The sequence below is a fragment of the Lissotriton vulgaris genome, chromosome 5 (genome assembly GCF_964263255.1).
Source record: "Lissotriton vulgaris chromosome 5, aLisVul1.2, whole genome shotgun sequence".
NCBI lineage: Eukaryota > Metazoa > Chordata > Amphibia > Caudata > Salamandridae > Lissotriton > Lissotriton vulgaris.
The window spans coordinates 1,503,314,483-1,503,328,528 of record NC_141693.1 but is presented as its reverse complement, the minus strand read 5'-3'; the positions used below and the strand labels follow the sequence as shown (position 1 = coordinate 1,503,328,528).

The window sequence follows — 14,046 nt, the reverse complement described above, 5'->3', positions numbered from 1 at the left end:
GCGGTGTTGCATGTGGGTATCCAGGAAGGACAGAGACCACTCAGAGGAGAGTCGGACTGAATGACTCCCACATATACCTCATTTAGAGATATTACCCGAGGGTATGGCGGTAAGGGAGAGGATGTTGAATGGTGGCAGGTAATAAGGGCAGGTGATAAACCAACCTATGGAGTTGATGCTTTGCAACCTCAAGGAATAAATCCCAAAGTAGAATTAGGGAGTGTTTATTTTGTGGGAAAGCGGGCAGAAGGCGAGCACCTTGCCAGTCAAAGAACATGACTTACTAATCTTAATTTTAGGACAGCCTTTACAAAAAAGAAAAATACCAAGTTGATATAAAAAAAAAATTAAAACACGATGGCTTTTTTATATCCACTCTCCATTTAAATCAGCTTCGGATTTTGATTTGAGGGATATTGTTAGCTCAAGGTAAAATACTGCAGTCAATCAAAAGAAGTGAAGGATCTGGGCTAGGCAACATTTGTTTATAAGTACACAAGGCTCTGGGTGATCTGCCGCCTCCCGTTTTTTGTGCATCTTTAATTTCATTATACATCATCCTTAGTTTATACCTAAATGAACATTTTAAGTTTTGTGATAATATCTTGGCAAACAGACTTCATCCTGTAACACCATGTAATATATGTGTAAGTCAGAAGTGGTTTGTCCTTAGGAGATTTATCAATACACAAGCACAGAGCCATGTTGGTGACTGATCATGCCACCATGCACATCAACCTACTTATTTTATCCAATTAAGTAGAAAGAAAAGAAAAAAAAGTTGGCAGGGTTTGCTAATATTCAGTTACAGAAAATCCAAATCGTGTTTATTATATTAAGTAATGGCCACATTTCTAAACCATTCTCCGTCATTTGGCGGATATCATTCTATTCATATAACTCCTCCATCTCCCCTGATAGATACTTATGTCTTCTCCGATTCTTCCCCTTCACTATCCTGCCCACGCCCTCCAGTGCTTTGAGGCAGGCTCATAGATGCATTGGGCTTTTTACAAGCTGTCAGTATAAAATAACCAAATGTCTCCCCTACTGTTCAATGTTTTATCGAACCCTTAGCAGAATCCCGGATACATGCATTAGAGATCCATCTACTCATTCTCAAACGGGTCTTTTATTATAAGAATTCTCATAGAATACTTGCTATGATTGATTGAAGATTTTGTAAAGCGCATGGTATCTGCAAGATGTGATAGTAGTAATATAAGAGTTTTAAGTGGTTTCCTGATCTACAAATGATTTTGAAAAAGAAAGCGCAAGAGGTTGTTTTTTGCAAAAGCAAACAGCCAGGTAGATTAAAAGAAGAGAGAAGATTGGGATCAATACGCGAACAAGGCTACGAGCTCTCGTTTGTTGTTGGGAGAGTAGAAAGGTGGGATGGGTAGGCTGGACATCAACGAATACCCCAGTCAGAAACCCAAGTACTGAGGGGGTGGGATAAAAGGTAATTAACGGGACTTTCTCCGGTAGCTGCATGATTTATTACCAACTCCCAGGCCGGGTTTGTGTCCGGAGCAGAAGGGGTTGGTTAAAGTCACTTGCTAGGCAATAGGTATGTGTACAAGTCGGAACCAGACTCAATAACTAACTTACTCTCTTACATGCACATATTTTACAAAAAAATGTATCCATGGGTAGCTCTTAATCAAAGAAGCGCATGCTCTCTGATTACTTCCATGAATTCTGTGTTTGCGCATGCACAAACATACACAGAAAATCTCTCCTCCCCTACAATCCTCCTTACAGTTGTTGACATATATACACAGGATCAAACAGTTATACACATAGGACCTATCTCACAGCAGCCACATGCAAAGATAGACAAAATAGATCCTGGTGCATGTACGTACAAAAATGCCCATTCTCCAGTTTTCTCAGTGTGGCATCTTTGCATAATTGCCTGATAACGTGCAAGGGAGAGGAATCAAACATGCCCAATATTGGGAGCGGAGGACCTGCTGAGCCTGAAGCATCTGCCGGAAGAGGTATGCTGAAGTATGGTGGGAAGAAATAAGGTGACTTGGGGACCGCAGCATGCCAAAGCGCAGCCTGGAACATACGCACTCAAGCTGGCGAAAGGGGATACGATGAATAGACAAAAGCGATACTCTTGACTAAAGCGGTGGAAACTAATCCAGATTTAAATCTCTCCAAAGGACTCTAAATCGAGTGATGGCTGTATGATATTTTAATGAAGCATCCCATAATATTTTTAGCTCAGATGTATGGGATTATGTTGCCTCCTCAGGGCAATATCAAAAAGTGAAAGTTATCCCAAAAGCTAACGGTATGCACAGATTTAATACTGTGTACCCTGAAGAAAATGTGCTTTTCTTTTGTAACACATTACATAAACTTCTGCATAGAGTTTGAGACTAAAATAAAAAGTGAGAAAAACGTAGTTGCTCTAACCGAACTCATTAGTATTGAAAGAGAGATAGGTCACGCAGACGCAGTGAAGACCAAAGTTGCCATTGGAGTCTTGAGCAGTATTACACTGAGTACTGTGGGTGGAAAGAGAGACTTCTCACAACTTAGTACATGCATTTGGAGGTATGATTTGATGGATAAAATGTGCTTCACAAGATTGCTAAAAGTAAAATTCTTTTTAAATCTGTACTATAGGACATGAAATAGGTTTCCTTCCCCGGTTCCCTGTGAGCACATCTGCGTGATAAAGCAATAGTGACGGTCCCAAAATGCATGTATATAACTATTACTTATGATTATAATGTATGTAACAGTCAATTAAATTTGAGCATTGCAAAATAGAAATCAAGAAATGAAAGGACGTTGATCCAGTAAAGGTGCAGACAGTTTATTTTTTTCATTTGAATGGAGTATGATTTTTCAGACCAGGTCTAACTGTGACTTCAGCAGAGGATAGCAATGATTTAAGACTAGACAGAACATAATGGAGGTGGCGGAGAGAACGGAGCTGACCTGTTGCAACAGATACAAGGCAGGTATGGTTGGAACTGAAGTTCTGTCCAGGTAAGAAGCGATGGGAGGGGGAGGAGTGCAAGGATTGTAAGTTCCCTTCCTTTTGAAAGGTTTTATGGGGACAGTAGGGCAACGGTCTTCCAAGTTTTTCACATTAACTACTTAATATACATGTCTAACCACACTGCAATAAATGTATGCAAATGAGGTTTTATAGCTACCAGCCTCTCCTATATGAACTGCCTAGTAATCCTCAAAAGTAACCTAACTATCACTCAACTGTCTTAAGCAACTCAGGTTTTCACCAAACATTTCTTTCCTACTTCTGCCCTCACCCAATTCAATACCACTTTATTCGATTAATAAAAAATCATAAAAGTAACAATACAGAAAATGGAGGGGTTACATTAATATGCATAAAACAGTTAAAAAACATATATATACATGTGCATTTTTTGTTTTTAAAAAACATATTTCATTCGAGTTAATAAATGTACAGGAACAATATCAGTTAATCTATCGCATTCCGATTCTTGCAACAAATGGAAGCCACTAAAAAATTTGCCACTCCATACATGATTACAGGGGATTCCATTAACTGCAAATAAAGTAGCGCTGGTTTAACTTGCAGGAATCCCTTTTCCTTTAACAATGGAACAATAAACTTTCTTCTGGCTAATCTGTACAAAGAACAGAAGAACATGAAATGACTAGTATCCTGAAGTGAATAGCCGTCACACCTACAGAGGGGAGCATCCTCTGGCTTACACCATATTTTACAATCAGTTAGTAGTATATGCATCTGATTAAATCTAAACTTTAATACCAACTTGAGAGAAAGGGCATGAGTCGGCACTCCTGTATCCCAGTCAATTCATAAACAACAACAGAGGAGTGACTAAGTGAAAAAGCTAATTAAACAAAATGTGCTCAAAAGAATTTATATTGTGGTGTCTATTTTTGTGTCTCTATACTGTACGTATAAATGTGTGCACAAAACGTCCTACACACACCCACATGCACAAGCATGAAGTACTTTATCTCTATCTCCCCTTAAGGAACCAAAACCCCCTTTGAGGAGGACACCTCCCAAGGGAACTAATATCCCAAGTATTTCGCAGGAGGGAAGGAAAAATCTTTCTTTTTTATGAAGGACCCTCACTCACCACTAGTTGGTGACATGCTTCATCATTGGGTCCCCGCTGGGGTGGCCGAATACCCCCCAGCGTGCTACAACGCCTGATTACAGCGGAGCGGGATGTGGTGAGTGCAACAGTGCCCAAATTAGAACGTGATTATAACTACGTGTGCATAATTTAAAAAATGCAAGATTGTAGCCTTTACAAAAGTCTTTAATAATGGCCAACCTGCATTGGATTAAAAACAAAGTGGACGGATTACCAAGGTTCTGTGCTAGGGAACCTGAGTCCTTTAAATATAAAAAATGGTCAACGTGTTTCTGCTGGTTTTAATGCAATTTGCTCAGCATTCGTCAGGACCCATCAGAAAAGTCCTCCGGTGGTGTACGCGCGCTAAGGCGCACCCTCCAGTGAGGCTCTACATGTGAAAAAATATCTTATTTGATGGTTTCACGGTCAGTATCCGTGTTTATTCACTGCAATTTGCAGGAATATACAAAAAACTTAACGGGTGAAATAGACTCGCCCCTTTGGTGAGGACAGCACGGGTTCACTTCACGCAGTGTCTCTAAGCACTCGCGACTCTAAATCTAAACTTTGTCAATACCCAACGATGGAAAGAATCGTCACTATTGTGAGATATGGTTGGATAGACGAAGTCGAGATTAATAAGTAGTGCTCCCTAACCATAGGTTTTCTTACTTGTTCCTTCTCTCGTTCCTGCTCTGATTTTAATAAAATTTACTTTAATCCATTTTAAATCAGCTTTTACCAGGGCCTCGGGATTTGTAAAGATTTCTGGTCGTCCCATGTCCTTAGTTATTGTTTTAATGTAAGATAGCCACTGAATGTCCCTGGCTTTCTCTAGGCTCATGCTGCCCTCACCCAAAACAGACACCGAACATCCCCAGAGCAACTACATTATAGAAAACCAAGACCACTTGCATCCAACACACCTCTGATAACATATTTGGCACTCATCAGCATTCTGTGTGTGTTCTTCCGAGTGGCCATTGCCATAAATCATGAAATAAGACATGATCATTTAAACAGAAAAAAAACATCAGTCAACAGTACATTTACATCACATGAGTACCAAGTAAACATACCAGGAAGACTTCGGGTAATGTGCATTAAAACAGCACAGGGTAAAAGGTATAAAGTGAGCACTGGATGCTGAGCATTAGGTAAGAACTGAAGGTCTGTACAATCCAGGCGCCAAAACGCTATGTACTGGGAGAGCTCACAGCTGATCTGCCAACTGCTTCAACCACTGGCAGAAACTCCCAGTAATACCCAGCAAACCGTGTGGCTCGGGAACGAAGAAGCCACCATGCAGTTTAGCATTGATTCTAATTAAGTGTGCCTGTAGCTGTGATGCTTGATTCGATGTCAGCCACCAAGACCATACCCACGTATTGTTCCTTAAGGCTGGAAACATTCTTTAATTAGTCTTTACTACATGACAGTGATCGGATTTAGGAAAAGTAAAAGTTTGTATCATTTCCTTTATATTGGAAGGACAATGCAACAGAACGCAAATTTCTTTTACAGTAAATAATCGCTCCAGCCTCATGTCCATTGCAGCTTGGTGGGTCACATAAGTTTGTCGTTTTAAGAATTGGGCTGTGGTTCTAAAAACTTTGGGACAAACTAGTCTAGACAATTTGTTAAGACAAGTTATGTATCAAAACTGTTTTTTTTTCTGGTTCCTAGAAGACCTTGCTCCTCAGGATTGACTGTCACAGAAATGGTTAATGTCACTCTCTTGAACAGAAACCTGGCCATAGTAATTCCTTAATACATCTCCAGTCTCGGAGTGGTGCAAAATACATGTCAAGCAAGTCTGCCTCACAATGTTTGTATGCAGCTTATTTACGCTAGTGTTGCGGAGCCCTAATAGATCTACAGAGAAAGGCCCTCAATCAACAATGCTCAATCACTTAGCCTTACAATGTAAATACACGAGCATTGGTCTGGCAAGCAAATCAGATCGTGAGCTACATGCACTCTGGAACTACCCGAATGGGAGTAGGGAGACTGAATAGGGGTGGAGTAATAGGCTGTGTAGACTCCAGAGGGGTGCTGCTTGCAATAAAGACTCGGTGAATTAGGTTAGAGGACACACATTTCAAACTTCACTTCGTTAATATTACATTTGTTCAGAAAAATTTGTTTGGCAGAGAGGATTGATTTAAAGTCATATGTGCAAGGGATCCATGGGAATATGTTAAAATGCTATACAAGTCAAGTTCAAACAGGTTATTGGGTCTGCATTTGGGTCATGCAGTGATTTTCTTTACAAATATAGCATTAACAAAGAAGTTTGAAATTTGTGTCCTTTAACCTAATTCACTGATAACGTCATAGCATGCTCTGATTCCAATGCCTTTTTGATCCCTGGCTGCATTTGTGAAGAAGTCAGCGCCTGACTAACCAATCCACTATCCCTGGCAAACGAGATGAAAAAATGTGGAGGGATGTGCAAATCTTGCACAGCCCCCAGCCTGGAATCCAGGAAATGCGTGAAGGAGTAGGCAAAACGTCCAGCCTCCTCCTACACCAGGTCTTCAAACCTTTTGATTCCAAGACCCCCTTGTCAATTTTTTTTTAAGGTGAAGGAACCCCTTCTGACAAAAAATTCTAGAACCTGGTACTCCAAAATCGACAACTATCTACAACCACAAAAGCCCCTAATTTCAAAAGCAAATAAAACCTAGGCACTTGCGTACATACAGAAAGGGGTTAGAGGTACTTTTCACTGTCAAGATGCAACACTGTAAAATCCGCGCCACTCATCTGCGTATGCCCTCTAATTTGGCTCAGGAAGTTAAGCAATCACCATAAACATGTGAAAGTCTCAAGCTGTAAACCCGATAATACTTCTAAGCTTCCCGTCTGTCAGAGGATGGTAAATGGGGTACTATTGCGATACCAATTGCAAATTATGAGATATACAAATGGCAAATGGCAGCAACTATTTTAATGAATATTAGTAAATCCTGTTAACAACTGTTAAAAACAGCAGGAATGAGGTATGAAACGCTATGTAAAAACATACCGATAAGCGTGAGCTTCATGGTTAAGCATACTGCGGGAAGGATTGATGGAACACAATCTCTTCCTAACACCTCACCCCAATCGTTTAGAATATGCCCTCTAGTCTTCTTCAATTATTGCATCATCTCCTCCCACACCGAGGTGTGGCGGTGTGGTTTAGTAGCAAACATGTACACGTTGGTACGAGGAGAGCTGGTTTGATTCCCAGCTTTCCCACTTTATCAAACTGTAGAATTGCGAAAACACTCATTTGCAAGATTTTCAAACGGACTAATTGTAGAGCAATATTGTCAAATCGACTAATTGTAGAGCAATATTACCAAATTTGTGCAGCCTCAGCACATAATTCAGCTCTTTCCAAAGAAAATGTATGCAATGGGGTACGCAATCCCTTCGTGTTGAAATCGGCCTGTCCCTTGTGTTTCAGTTCTCTTGTATGCCAAAACTGTGAGCTTCGTCAAAGGCGGTTACATTTTCGGAGTCCTTGTTGACATAATGAGAAGTTATTGGTCCCTCACACAAAATTATGTCGTACTTGTGAGACAAGACTGTTCACACTGCTTTGGTGCTGTCTAACAGAATACTTATTTGGCACAACCATGCTATCACATGGCGACACTGTGTACAGCAAACGTACAACACAAATCAGATGCTACACAGCAGCTGTACCTCTACCTAGCTGCATTGACAACGCCCTCGATTAATAAAATCCCCAAACCTTATTGAGTTTATCCACACACTTGCCAACTCCAGCAGTTGCTCCGCTGGGAAGGTTAGAACGGAGAGGATAATTGGACTCTCGCGGCTTGAGGTTGCAGCCAACAATGAGCTCTGGGGAGGAATTATATAGGAATACTACTCATAGGTCTAGTGTCTTGTTATTGGGCTTGGGAATCGCTTCAAATGACAGCCTCTATAGTCTACTAAATTCAGTGCATTCTCGAAACACGCAAATAATCAAATAATGAAACTGGGGCTTCGCGCGCACGTCGTTCTCATCAAGCCGGATTCGCTCAGCACTTCCAAAATGTCCAAATGCTATAAAGCGCTATAAAAACGCCAGTCTTATTTAACACCGTCTTTGACGTTCCCTCTCTCTGTTGTGTCAATACAGTCTCTTGTCCATTCCTTCGTCCAGCGAGCTGCAACAAGCTAGAACCTACTAAAAGCACCACCCTCATTTAACAACTTAACATGAAATACGAACTTTGATAAGAGCCCACTGGTACTCTCTCAATCATAAAACATTGAGAAAATGTTCATTAACGACAGTCATCATTATTGACCCACGCAGAGCCCTACCAGGTCACCCCCATCGCTGCATCCACGAAAACTTTTAAGCAGAAACCACATTTACAGCATTTCCGGAAAAGCGGCAAGCTGCCACGGGTGGAATAGAAACCAACGGAAGCACACGATAAAGGAGCCCTATCTCCGACAAAATAAGACCGAAACAAGCCTGTCCTGAATAACGACATGAGAGATACAAAAGTGAATGTTGCCCATGGCCAATCTGGCATACATTTATGGCCCATAAATTAATTGCTTATACCGTAATTAGTTATCCTTTATTTTTTAACCCATTTGCATTTTCTCTCTTTGTATTCTTCTTGCCGTTTATATTGCTTGTCCATTTTGCATTCCCACCCTCTTTTTTTCCAGTATTTTTGCCTTTCTGGGTTTTTTGAACCTCTTATATTGTTCATCTTTGGGGTATTTTTCTGAGTCACGCAATTTTAGAACTTATTGTTTTTTTGTAGAGCTTTTCGTAGTTTTTGAGTTTCATAATTTATATTTGTTATCTTCGAAAGAACACACAGTCTTGCTCCAGGAGAGATTAGATGTAATAAGTGTGATTTTATATACGAAAAAAGTAAAATCCAGGAAAGATTGGGAAATGCATATTAATAATATAAAGTGGTAATTGTGTATGCATTTTAAAGTCCTCACCCATTTATTTTGAGCATGGTGCTAATTTTTAGGTCGAGCCTGGGCAGCGCATGCGCTACTCAGTGCTCTATGAGCCATATTGTATTGGAGTATGTACTTGAAGCTCCGCCCACTCTCCGTCCCTATGTATTGTATTGTAATTGCATTTATATAGCGCTTACTACCCCTGAGGAGGCGTCAAAGCTCTTTTTCTACGAGTAGCACGCTACTCCCGGACCCATAGAGGATTAGTGTTGAATTAGTATAGTGAAACATGAAAGTACATTTTAAGTGGTGGGTAGGTTAGTCAGTTATTTGGATTCGGAAAGATAGCAGAAGGGTAGAAGAGGAAAAAAAAAGGTTTGTATTTAGATAGCGCTTGTTACCCCTGATGGGGTGTTGAAGCACGCTACTCCGGAAACCCATAAAGGGTTAGTGCTGAATTAGTATGGTGAAATATGAAAGAAATTTGGGTGGTGGATATTAGTCAGTTATTTGGAGTGAGAAGGGTAGGGGAGGGATAAAAGGGAAGAAAGGTTTGCTTTCATGTAGCACCTGTTACTCCTGATGGGTGTTTAAGTGCTTTTCTGGCGAGTAGGAGGCTACTCTGGAACCCATAAAGGATTATTGTTGAAAGTTAGTATAGTGAAGTATGAAGTATTTGAGTGGTGGATATGTTATTCAGTTATTTGGATAGAGAAGGGTAGGTTGCGGGATAGAAGAAGGAAAGAGGTTTGTATTTATATAGCGCTTGCTACCCCATGATGGGGTTTAGGGGGCCCTTCATTGGCGAGAAGCATGCTACTCTGGAACCCATAAAGGATTAGTGGTGAATTAGTATAGTGGAATACGGAAATTGAGAAGTGAGCATGTTAGTCTGTTATTTTGATTGAAAAGGATAGTGGAGGGACAGAAGAGTGAGATTTTTTTGGAGGTCATAGCAGTAGGAAGAGGCTTTTGGATATGTGAGAGGGGTTTTTGAGGGGAAGAGTTAGAGGGAAGAGTTTATAAAGGTTTGTTTTTGGGGATCGGTATAGTAAAAAGAGGTGTCAGATGATGCAAGGAAGGATAGAGTAGGAGAGAGTCTCTAGGAAGGGTTATTTTGGGGATCATAGTAGTGGTATGGGGTTTGGGATAAATGAGAGAGTGGATGTAGAGGATATATTGATAGATGTAGAGAGTGAGAGATAGGGTAGTGCATTAGAAAGAGTACTAGAAAGAAGTTTGAGATGAATCAGAAGGTTGGGCCAGAGGATATATTGAGAGAAGTATAGGCTGAGAAATAGGGTAGTGCATTTGAAATGCTAAATTAGAAGAAAGTGATACATATATAGATCCATTAGTTCATTGAAAGTATATAGATGCATAGAGGAGGTAAGTATATATAGATTAAATATATTGATAGAGGTACAGGATGATAAATAGGGTAGTGCATTGGATATGCTTTTCAGGAGAAAGGTAACAGACACACAGATCCAAGTATATTGAAGTTACATAGTTGCACAATGGAAGTAAGTACATGTAGACCAGAGATGATTTTTATTTAATTATTTATTCACAACAACATAATAATTCTACAAGTTTATACAAAGCAATACACAAAGATAGATACATATCTATAGTGAAAATAAATGCTTATATACAGAGGAATATGCTATCAATTTCTGTTTGCTTGAACAGAGAAGGATGTGCCACCCATGTTTTTTTTCTTGTATCTTGGGATTTTGAGGCAAGATGCCCCTTTAAAGCGTAGGCTCCTTTGTTGAATGTGTTTGGTGATTTTATTCCTGATGAAGAGTGGTCCCATTCCATTGTGGGTGATACAAAGCAGCTTGAACGCGGATCTTCTGGCAACCAGTAACCAATCCAGGACTTTCAAGGCAGGTAAGATGTGATCTCGCGGTTTGATATGCAAGAGTAGTCTGGCAGCCGAGTTCTGAATCCGTTAGAGTCTTTTCATGGTCGTTAAAGGTGATCCGTGGTAGAGGCTATTGGCGTAAACAAGTTTGGACAGAACAAGGAAGATGGTAGCTTGGACCTTGTGTGAAAATCCCAAATGAGGGAAAATTAGTTGCAGCATTTTTATAGTGACAAAGCTTGATCTTGCTAATTTGTCCACTTGGTCATTCATCGGCAGCTTGGAGTCCATGGTCATTCCATGGTCATTCCAAGGTTTTCTACTTCCTTAAATACTTTAGGTGGTGATCCCAGTTCATCAGGCCAGGCGGCAAGCGGGTCAAAATGTTTCCAATCACCACAAGTGAGTATTTCCATTTTTGAAGCATTCAATTTGAGATGGCTCCAGGTCATCCACTGATCCACGGCTCTGAGACAACTGGAAATTGGAGATTTTTCAATGTCTTTGGGGCATTCCGGTTGAAGGAGTATTTGCGTGTCTTCTGCATAGTTATAGCACGTGAGTTGAAATTGATTGATTAGTACCAGTAATGACTTCATGTAGATGTTGAAAAGCATGGGCAAGATGATAAAACCATGAGGGAACCTGAATTTTGTGGAGTATGGTTTGTACGAGAAAGGTGGGGTATGGATGACATTAGTTCTGTTTTGAAGGTAGGACGTGATCCAGTCTAGAGCAGTTCCTCTATGCCAGCTTCATAGTGTCTTTGTTTCAGAGTGTCATGGTCAACTGTGTCAAAGGTAGCCGAGAGGTCCAAGAGGAGTAGCGCAGCAACCCCGCTGCGGTCAACTGTATTCTTCAGGTCATCCCAGATGGCAAGGAGGGCTGATTCAGTGTCTCTTCCCGGACGGAATCCTGTTTGGAAGTCTGAGAGTATGTCATTCTCTTCAATGAATTATGACATCTGGGAGAACGCTGCTCTTTCTATCAGTTTGCCTAGGAAAGGTCCATTTGTAATGGGTCTGTAGTTATCATTGGATGGTGTCAGTGTCCTTCTTAAATGCTGGCTTCTGATTTGTTATTATACTTGTTAGTCCCTCCTTATCTTCATTAGTAACCTCCCATAAGTACTGACCCTTTTACTTCGGTTGTTATACAGTAGGTCTTCTTTAGTCTGTAAGCACTATTTTCTTTAATACGTTTCTCTTACTGCAGGAGGACAGAGGGTCTCTTGTGCGCAGTTGTGACCACCGGCTTGTTTAACTCGTAGCAAATGGGTGTTGGAAAGTGCCATCTTTCTTTCATTGGTATGCCCCCACTTTTTTCTGAACTGCTGATGTGCTTTGACTGAATGTGCCCTGAGCTCCTGCCAACCAGGTGCCCAGGTCCTTTGTTCCTTCTCTAAAACTGTGTTGAAACTAAAACCCAATTGGCATCTCTGGCCACCTGTCAGCCCCTAGTAGATGGTACCCTAGGTACCCAGGGCATGGTGACCAGAGAGGACCCCTAAGGGCCGCAGCACTTCTTGTGCCACCCTTACGGGCCCTGTACCCTGACACCCGCACACTGCCTTTGCAGGCTGGAGTGTCTAAGTACGGTACTAAACAAAGAGTCGACCTAGCACACATTCCTGTGTGCCATGCCCACAAGACCCACTGCCCTGGCATACCTCAGTCACCCCTCTAGCTGGGTGCCCTATGCCAGTGGTGTGGGCACAGGTGCACAATCCCTGTGCCCCTACAGTACCCAGGGCCATTCCTGGGCACTGTAAGTGCAGTGATGCCATTAAGGGTATATGGTGCTGGGAGGTTGTCATTACGAACTCCACAGCACCATAATGGCTACACTGAAGACTGACAAGTTTGATATCAAACATCTCAGCACATTAAACCCGCACTGATGCCAGTGTGGGATTTAATGTAAAATGCACCAGAGGTCGTGTTATAGATGCCCCCTGAAAACCTACAATCCACGTCTGGTCTGAGAGGCGGCCTTGGCTACCACACAGCAGACATGTTGCTGGACCCCTGGGTGGAGAGCCCCCCGCTCTCCTGGGCCTGCAACAATGCACATGTTAGGGGAGGTGCTAGACTCCTCCCCCAGGATGGGCAGGGGGAAGCTTCAAAGGCCTGCCGCCTTTGTGAACTTCCCCAGACCACTTGCTGTACTCAGCAAATGGCCCCCACCAGTTCTGACCCCCACTCTGGCAGAAAGACTGTCGGGAAACCCTACGTCAGGAAGAGGGTGTGCCAGCCTGTGCCAACCCCACCCCTCAGGTGGGAAAGGTGAGTTGAAGCACAACCCCGGGCTCAGGCCATCTTGAAGATGGGGAGCCCTGCCCAATCACAACTAGGCCCCTGCCCCCCTCCCACAGGAGAGGAGCAGATTGGGGGTGTACCCACCCGAGGCCAGGGACCTATTGGTCCCTGCCCTTGCCCTACCTGTAACGGCCCAAAATTCAGTATTTAGGGGCATCCTGAACCTTCCTTCCTCAGATCCCGATAAGAAAACAAGAAAGAATATCAAGAAGAAGAAGACCCGCCGTGCAGCTGCTAACAACAGGAAGATACCCACGGACTTGCCCCCAGCCCTACCGGCCTGTCGACCTTTGAACCTTCCCCTGCTGAATCCCGGCGACTCCTGCAGACAGCAACCTTGGAAAACCCGGAGGACCTGCCTGCCTTGACCCTCTCAAAGACTGGGACTCCCCTGAGCAGAGGCTCTGCTCCAACAACCATACCCTTGGTGCCAGCCGGGAACAGTGAATCCAGCCCACTCTGCACCTGCCGAGCCCGGCCCGTGCCCGAGTATACCAAGACCTCGAGGACGTCCCCCCGGCGACTGTGACCCGAAGTCCAGTGCCCAAAGACCCTCCTCTATGACCCAGATGACGCCTGCAGCCTCAGAACCAGGGACCCCTCCAACCGCAACCAGCCGAGGGTAAGATTTCCCGACACCCAAAGACACCCCTGCACCCGGCGCCCCACGCCCCCTGTGCCCTCCTTTGGGGTACTCACCTCTTCTCCAAGAACCCAACTTACCTCTTGAAGTGGTGGTCCCACCTACAGAATCTCCGTCCCCGAGCCTACAGCCTTTGTT

General features: G+C 42.7%; 1 protein-coding gene across 1 annotated transcript in view; it reads right to left on the bottom strand.

Annotated features, from left to right (window-relative positions):
* MED20 (mediator complex subunit 20) overlaps positions 1 to 8,576 on the bottom strand; it is a 44,361-nt gene extending 35,785 nt beyond the window's left edge. The window contains exon 1 of the mRNA XM_086923523.1: positions 8,463 to 8,576. Within this exon, the coding sequence (XP_086779649.1) occupies positions 8,463 to 8,476 (14 nt within the window). The 5' untranslated portion in view covers positions 8,477 to 8,576. The remainder of the gene's footprint in view (positions 1 to 8,462) is intronic.
* Positions 8,577 to 14,046: the final 5,470 nt, after the last annotated feature.